Source organism: Tenrec ecaudatus, chromosome 4, assembly GCF_050624435.1.
Source record: "Tenrec ecaudatus isolate mTenEca1 chromosome 4, mTenEca1.hap1, whole genome shotgun sequence".
Classification (NCBI taxonomy): Eukaryota; Metazoa; Chordata; class Mammalia; order Afrosoricida; family Tenrecidae; genus Tenrec; species Tenrec ecaudatus.
Window position 1 is genome coordinate 103,971,109 of NC_134533.1, and position 8,484 is coordinate 103,979,592.

Consider the following 8,484-nt stretch of genomic DNA (forward strand, 5'->3'; position numbering starts at 1 on the left):
TTTCCAGGAGTCATCGCTCCCCTGGCAAGCTCTACCTCTCTGCTGGGTTTGGTCACGTGTTGCAGTCGCCACACAGAAGTCACCCACCCCATTCACCGTTATGAAGTTTTATTCGGGAAGAAAGGGGTTACAAGTCAAGATCAGGAATGACTCCAGATTCCGTTCTTTGAGAACATCTTTTCAGCCTGGCCCACAGGCAAGCTTCTCTCTGGCCCTTGACCCCTAGCTGGTCTCTGCCCTGCTCCAGCAAGTGTTAGGAAGTTCTTTAGCTTTGTCAGTAAGTGGCCAAGGGTACCTCGCTCCATAAGCCTCCTCCTCAAGGTATTCAGCATTCTCACTCATGGGCGGCACACCCGCTGCCACCACTCTGCTCCCACCGCCTGGAAGTCCACTGCACCGTCTCGTGTTGATCTCCTGGTTCACAGCTGACCTTTCTCTGTGGCTGCTTCTCGCTGTCTTGCACTGTCTCCTATACGACAACTCTTATTCTCTCAGACTCCTGGGTCCAGGAGGTTCTCAGGGAAGGGACACAAGCTCAAAGGTCATGCTCAGCCCCCATCTCTTCTATTTCATGCTAGTGCACTCCCCTCTCCTCCCCCATCCACCTCTAGAACGACTCAACTGAAGCCCAGAGGGATGTCAAAATGGACTGGGGCCCGCACACCTTATTGGCATGCGTGCCCTCCCAAGGGGGTTTCCAAAAGTTCAGGGAGGGAGTGGGGAATGGAATGAAAATACAATGTAATTTTTCCATGAGTGTTTTGAAGACTTTCCGCATTTGCATTATCAGCAAGCTATCAAACCCGTTAATGGACCCCAAGCACCGGTTCACATTTGATACAAGTGACACGACTAGGTTGAAAAAAGCCACACCAAAGTGATTCATCCCAGCCCAACCTGACAGACGTTTCCCAGACAGAGAGCCACGGGGCAAGCAGAGTACATGGCCAGCTACTGCATGCATGTGATCACTGCACTGATTTTGAGCGTTTTGTTGGGATTTTTTTTATTCTGAAAGTGTTACTGGGCAGGTGCTAACACTCCAGCAAAAGGCCTGAGTCCCTTGGGTAGTACTGATAAAGGTACCAGACAGAGAGTATGAGTCCCACCCTCCTGGTCTACAGCAAAGGAGCCCTGCTGGCCCAATAGGAAAACACTGGGTCGCGGAAGAGAAGGTCAGTGGTCGAACCGCCAGCCCCTCCAGTCCCTCCATGGACTTGAGCTGTGGCCCTCGGAGGGAGCCCTATGGCAGAGTTCCACTCTGTCCTATCATGGCACTGTGCAACAGAATCGACCCGCTGGTCATGGGACTGGGGGTAATTCTGCAGTGAATACTTGAGTTCGGCTTATTTGCTCTACTTCATGTACGTTGTGGGACATAGTCATGAATTGTATGGGCACGGCCACTGACACCACCATGACTTTGAACAAATCTGCAAATTCTGATTCTTGGGTCAAAAGAAAAGTGTGTGATAATCTTAAAAAAAACAATACTTCCCCACATGGAAGCATATTTAGTAATTTAAAAACAACAACATTGTACTAGATTTTAAATAAATTACTGAAGAATGAACACACTCTTGAGCAGATGCTACGTGAGGCACAGACACCAAACGGCAGCTGCGCAAAGAAACTGGACTGCTTTTAAGAAGGCTGATGCTCAGCAACTGGTATTATAACTCACTCCGGAGATTCTAGAGCCTGGGAAAGGTTTGCAGTCAAGAATAGCAAACGGAGTCAAGCCATCTGGGTTGTTCCCTGGGCTAATCAATGAAAGAAGCGGAAGGAAGGTGATAAAGGGGGAAACACACAAGAACGGGAAGATGCCTGGAATCAGTCTTACTTGTCAAGAAAAGGTCATTCTCTGTTAAAGCAGCACCCTACGGATATTTTAGGGTTGCCTGCTACTAGGTAGACTCCTTCCCCCGCTCCCTCCTACCACAGCAAGAGCGGTTTCAAAGGGAAAACACTGGAGTCATCTCACAGGATCAGTGTTCAGATTCGTTTGGGGAACTATGAGGAGGTACAAGCAGGTGGAGAGTGCTGGCAGTTTACCTCCCTAGATGCAAGCAAGGTCAAGGTGAGGAGAGGTAATGGGTGGAGGTTTGACACTGAATGGAGAGGAGGAAGGGTGCAGGAGGGCATGTTTCCTTCTCCTTCCAAGTCTGTCTACACTCCAGCGCATTTCCTTCAAAGCACAGCACACGCAGGCACGGAAAGACTGGAACAGAGGTCCGGCATCCTGAAAGGCGCCCTTAAAATCAAGGGGAGCTGAATCTGTCTGAGCAGGAATGAGGCAGCAGTGCTCTGTCAGGGTGCCTATAACCGGAGGGAGTCTGGCGTTCCCCTCCAATTGCTGACTGACACCCCACCATGGCCCCAAGTTTCCAGTGGTCTAGGAAGATACCTACTCATTCAACAACTATCTGTGAAGGTTCTAATACTCGCATAAGAAGGGCACGGAAAATTGACAGGAGGCACCCGGGAAACAGGGGGCAAGGGCTGAAGGAAGGATGGGGCACGGGTGCAAGTAAGTAACAGGGGGGCTTAGAAACCCAGATACTTGGTTTAACCACACGGTGATAACGGTTTAGCCAACCAATGCCCGGTGAATACGGCAAAAAGGGTGAGAGGAAAAGAGGGCGATTGGAACTCTGTACATCAGAATGCAACTCAAGAAGTATCTGGGAGTTCCTGAAGATAGGAGCGAACGGATGCAACACGAAAAGCGCGTGTAGCCCGTGGGATTCAAAGATGCCAGGGAAGGTCACGCTAAAGCCCAGAGAGTGTGGGAAAAGCGAGAGGAAGCGTTTCCGGCCAGGGCCTGGGGCTCCTTGGGGACACTGGACAGCAGAGATGGCAGGCGCTGTTTAGCACTGGAAGCCGCAGGAGAGAGGCCGCCGAGAAAGTTTGGCAGAATGAAAACAGGTGGGTGCAAAGGTGTCCTCGGGGCTGCCCTGGGGTGGTCCTAAGGAAGGAGGGCTTGGGCTGCAGGTGGGCAGCCAGGCCCTCCCCTGCCGAAAGCCCGAAGAGCAGAGCCTGACTGCCCGATCCCTGTCCTCCAGGGCCAGAGCCGCGGGGTCCACTCGCTCCGGCGGCGCCGCCGGGAACCCCAGGCCTGGCGGGGCGCGGACCGGCCGCCCCCCAGCGGCGGGGCTGGGCGCTCGCCCCCGCTCGCCCGGCGCCAACTTTCCCGAGGCCGGTGTTGCCTGCCTCCCCCCCGAACGCGGACCCAACTCCCGGCCCGGCTCACCGAGGGCGCCGTCAGGCGGCTGATGCTTTCGCCCAGCGAGTCCAGGTTGACCCGCCTCCGGCGCTGCGCCCTCCGGGCCCCGGCCGTGGCGGCGGCGGCGGCGGCGGAGGAGGAGGAGGCGGTGGCCGCGGCCGAGGCGGCGGCGGCGGCGGCGGCGGCGGCGGGCTCGGGCGGCCCGGGCGGGCTCCGGCTGCCGTTCCAGCAGAGCCGAGACAGGGGGCACTCGCCCTCCTCCTCGGGGCTGGTCTCCAGGTAGTCGGAGCCGAGCGAGGAGAAGGACTCCGACGAAATCTTCCGCCGAGACATGCTGCGGGCGGCGGCGGCGGCGGGCGCGGGACCGGTGAGCGGCGGCTTAGGCGCGTCGGGGCCGCGGGGCGCTGCGGGCGCGCTCGGGTGCGCGGGCCCCGGGGCCGCGCAGCCCCCGGGGCCGCCTGCTCATGGCGGGAACTTGGGGAGCCGCCGCACCGCGGGGCCCGGGCTGGGCTGGGGGGCCTCCGCCGCCTGTGCTGCTGCTGCTGCTGCTCGCGCGGCGCCGCCTGGGCGCGTGGCCGTGCGCCGCGCTCCTGCTCCGGGGGCCCGGCGAGCGCGGGCGGGCGGGCGCGGGCGGCGGGGCCGGCGGCTGCGGCCGGGGCGACCAGGGAGGCAGAGGCTTCTGCGGGCGGCGCGCAGGGCTCGCTCCTCTTCCCCTCTGTCTTCCCGCCCCTCGCCGCCCGCCTCCCGCCTCCCCGCCGGGCTCGCTCCCCGCCCCACCCCCCCAGCTCTCCCTCCGCCGGTATCACGTGTCGCCATCACACTCGTTGGGGAGTCTCTGCCTCGCCCGTCGCCACGTTTCGGGAGCATTGGGGACACTTGGTGGCCGTCCTCTGCGCGCCCGGCCCGCTCCCACCGTGCCCTGGCCCTGAGCGGGAGGACACCGTGGCTGCGACCCAGCGGGGGGCCCCACCCCAAGCACCTACTTTCCCAGCCCAACAGAGGCGGCCGGAGCGCCCTTTGGAGCCCCGGGGCCGCGAGAGGGGAGAGAGGGGAGGGACTCGGACCCCGGTCGGACCCAGGGACGGGGCCTCCCCTTGGGGGACAGGGGGGACACCTCTCGGAAGCCTGAGGTCGCCAAGTGGGGGCTTCGGGCCCACGTCGGCCCTTTGCCTGCCTTCCTGCGAGTTTAATCAGAAAGTTCCGAGGCAAGGGGTAAGACCCGGAGGTCCAGCCTGCCCATCCCAGAGACGCGGTTGGGGCAGAGAGGGCGGAGGCGACACGTTGGTGCCCAGCTGGCTGGACCGGCTCGTGGGGACCGTGTTCGTTCGCGGCGCCCGTCTGGAGTGAGGCCGTGTGGACGCGGAGGGGGCCCGCGCGGCCCGAGCCCGGTGGCTCCTCCTCGGCCCACGGAGCCGCGGGCGCCACCGGAGTGCTGGACAGCTCCGCTCGCCACCTGCCGCGCTTTGGCAGGCGCCTTAGGCTGGAGGGGCTCGCGCACCTTGGCTCCAGACGCCCCAGGACCGCATCTGGGGGGAGCGGAGGCCTGGGAGTGACGCCTGGTCCCTGATCGGCTCGAGTCGTTTGTGCCCAATATGACATTTATTGGCACTCTGCTGGCAATGCTGCTCCGAAGGCTATGCGGAGCGGGAAGAGGGGTTTTTCAAAGCCTGGCACCAGCAGCATGCCTCTGCGGGGCACCCTCTCTCCCCGCCGCCGTGCGCAGCAGAGCGGCTTCCTTCCAAAGCTTGACTTCTTGCAAACCTCCAGTCCCTCTCATCTGCTTTGTCTCCACTGCGCTAGTTTAGCCCCAGAAAAGCTTTGGTCTTGTTCTGAGCTTAGGAAGAGGGCTGGAAAGACACGGGTTAGGCTGCGCTCCCTTCGGCAGCACAGCAAATGGGCGTCCCCCATCTTTCCACTAAAGAAAAAGTTCAGGGGCGCTGGTTTGAGCTCCCCAGAGACTTAGAGACCAAGGTGCGTTTTTAAGTAACGGTCTTCTTAGGCGATTTGAGTTTAAGGGGAAAAAATATCGCTGCTCCTTCTTTCTCTTTTGCATTTAACTCTAAAACTCCCCAATTGTTTATGAGGGCCCAGATACATCAGAATGTTGTTTTAAGATTTGTTTTCACATTAGGAAAAAGTCGAGTGGAACTGACTCAGAGACGTATCTTATTAAATGGGAGAATAAGGAGTAGGTCCCACACGCACGCTTCCCTTAACATATGTACACAGACATACTCTTCAACCTGTTGAGTTAGTTGCTAATTGCAAAGCTAGTTCCCCTCTTGGCAGAGGAAATTTAATATAAGGGAGCTCTCTTTTTCAATAAATAGGTAAATAAATGTGAGTGGTATCTGCTTTAGGTTTCTCCATTACTTGGATTCATTCTATATTCATTTGTGTCATGGGAATGATCCGCAAATTACTCTTTTTTATAATAAAGACTAGCCATCATTCTGCCAAGAAGTTTCACTTTTTTTTCTTAAATTGGCATAGATGGTTTATTTGAAAATTGCATTATTCCGTTTGGAACCTTTAATATTCCTGCTGTACAGTTCCAGTGACAGCATAATAGGTTAGAGTTCCTAGTTCTCTCATTGAGTTATGATAATTTAATTGCTAGGCTCTCTAGAATAATAGAATTTTGGAGTTAATTTTAAGGATATTACATAGCGTGCTCCCCTCACATTCTTTCAACAAATTACTGTTGCACCCACAAGCACGCAAAGTCTACTTCTGGGAATCGTGTATAACTTTCACATTGACCTTAGACCTCGAACTTTTAACTCATCTCTCTAACCCTTGTCTCAATAGGATTACTGAATGCAAGGCAATGAATGTCATTTGTTTTTAAAATTTACAAGAGTTCCACACAGTCTTCCTGTTTACATGAAGCATTTTTTGCCAGGAAGAACTCTGAACTTATGAGACATGTTTTTTCTTTGTGTGAACCATTTGAATCAAAGACTCTTTAAAAGAATTTAGCCAGATGAAGTGGTCTTGCAACGTTCTGCCTTTGAGCATGATTATCCCACTGATTTTCGAACTAAACAAATGGAGGCTTGGATACAGACAGCACATCATCTGCATTGCTTTCGAGGGTTTGCTGGATATTTCTGTTCAGGAACAAAGATCAAGAGCTCCCAATGTGAAGAATGCTATATGCGATACTTGAATTGATATTTTTAAAAGAAGCATAAACTGTTCTTCATTAAAAAAATAACAGCCTGCAGTTAGTAAAATGAATCCAAAACTTTAGGCTTATAGAATGAATAGCCTGTATACTAATTTTAGGAAATAAAACCTACACAGACTCATAGAAATCAGGCTGTGTTAGTCTGGGTGCTTTAGAGAAACAAATCCACAGAAACTCATGTATGAGAGAGAGTTTTATGTAAAGGTTAAGTGTGCATCAATAAAAAAATCCCACCTCAGGGCTGCTCAAGCCCACAAGTCTAACTTTAGCCCATATGTCTAACGCCAATCCACAAAGACCTTCTCCATCTCACAAAACACACACTGTGATGCTGACTGCAGGAAGAAAGCCGAGTCAGTGAATGTGTAAGCATCTCAGCGCTGGCACAGCCTCCACACGGGTGCTCCAGCACCCAGGGCTGCATCGCGGTAGGTCCATGTGGCTTCTCCTCAAGGATGTCTTGCAGGAAGTGAGCCTTGCCAGCTGAAGCAGGGAACTGGCTAAGGCAGCTGCACCCTGGTCCGACCACAGAAGAAGAGACTGGAGAACTAGAAAGGCAAGGCTCACCTAGCCATTTATCCTTCCACCCTTCAATTAATCCCACATGTGTTTATCACCCAGATTGCCGCAATAAACTAACTCAATCCACCCCTTGCCAACCTGGCACCTGTACATAATTCTTTAGCTTCGCAATTGCAATTAATAACACCTACACCTTAATCCTATAATCCTGTGAATTCCCCCCCCACCCCCACGCTATGAAAGTTTGTAAGCCAACCACTTCATGCCTTTATCTCCCCCAATTTGGGGTATCCAATTTATATACTGCACACCCAGTTCTCTAAGAAGACTAACATTTTTCAACATGAAGAGTCTTCATTCCAGTTGGAACCCTGTGAAGTCGGCATCCATAAGCAAAGTCAAATCCAGACAGGCCATCCATAAAGTCAGCAACAATATGCATCAGTTCACAGGCTCACAAATCTCCAGCTGGTCGGGTTCTGGTAAACTCAACGTGGGCTGCTTCACTCAGCCTCCACATGATGCCCACTGATCGCTTTGCCTTTAGACCATGGGCTCTCACCAATACTCAACAAGCCCAGCCCCCTCATGCTAGGTCATGAACTTTAGACCAGTCAACCCGCTCTCTTCTTTTTTCCTGTAAACCAAGTCCACAGGTGTCTTTATTGCTGCATTTCTCCCACTTCCACTCAACAAGTAGATCCAGGTGTCACCCAGCAAGCATTTTAGCCTGCTCTCAGGTCCTTTTAACATTCAGTCCCACAGAAGCATTTTCTTCGTGGTTCCAGATTTTTTCCAGCTTCTGACAAAGACCATTGGTTCCTGAGCACTCCAAAGCACTGGGTGGGACATATCTTTCTTTGCAGACTTGGCCTAAACCCATCTAAAGATCAAATTTTAATGGTTCAAAGCTAGTGGGCTTACAAACTTTCTATTTTCATACCTCCCATATTTCCCCCATAAAACTACCGAGTAAATAGTGTGGCTTTATCTGACCTTTGTCTAGACAAGAAAAACTATGATGAGGGAGAGATAAAACAAACATCTGTGCTCCATCTTATGGTTTGTTTCTCCAGTACCCCACTCCCAAGGTACCATAATGTGTTAGTCTGGGTACTTTAGATAAACAAATCCACAGATACTCATGTATAAGAGAGTTTTATATACAGGTTAAGTGTGCATCAAGAAACATCCCAACCCAGCTCTGCCCAAGCCCACAAGTCCAACATTAGCCCATATGTCCAACACCAATCCACAAAGTCCTCCTGTATCTCACAAAACACACACTATGATGCCGACTGCAGGAGGAAAGCCGAGTCAGTGAACGTGTAAACATCTCAGTGTTGGCAGGGGTCTCCACACGGGTCCTCCAGCACCCAGGGCTGCATCAGGGTAGGTCCATGCAGCTTCTCCTCAGGGATGTCTTGCAGGAAGTGAGCCTTGCCAGCTGAAGCAGGGAACTAGCTAAGGCAGCTGCACCCTGGTCCAACCACATAGGAACCTGAGAACTCGAAAGGCGAGGCTCAATGAGCCAATTTTCCCT

At 53.4% G+C, this 8,484-nt stretch overlaps 1 protein-coding gene across 1 annotated transcript in view; it reads right to left on the minus strand.

Moving 5' to 3' along the window:
- Nucleotides 1–3,559, minus strand: part of GUCY1A2 (guanylate cyclase 1 soluble subunit alpha 2) — a 318,287-nt gene extending 314,728 nt beyond the window's left edge. Inside the window, exon 1 of the mRNA XM_075546543.1 lies at nt 3,254–3,559. Coding sequence (XP_075402658.1) covers nt 3,254–3,559 — 306 coding nt within the window. The remainder of the gene's footprint in view (nt 1–3,253) is intronic.
- Nucleotides 3,560–8,484: the final 4,925 nt, after the last annotated feature.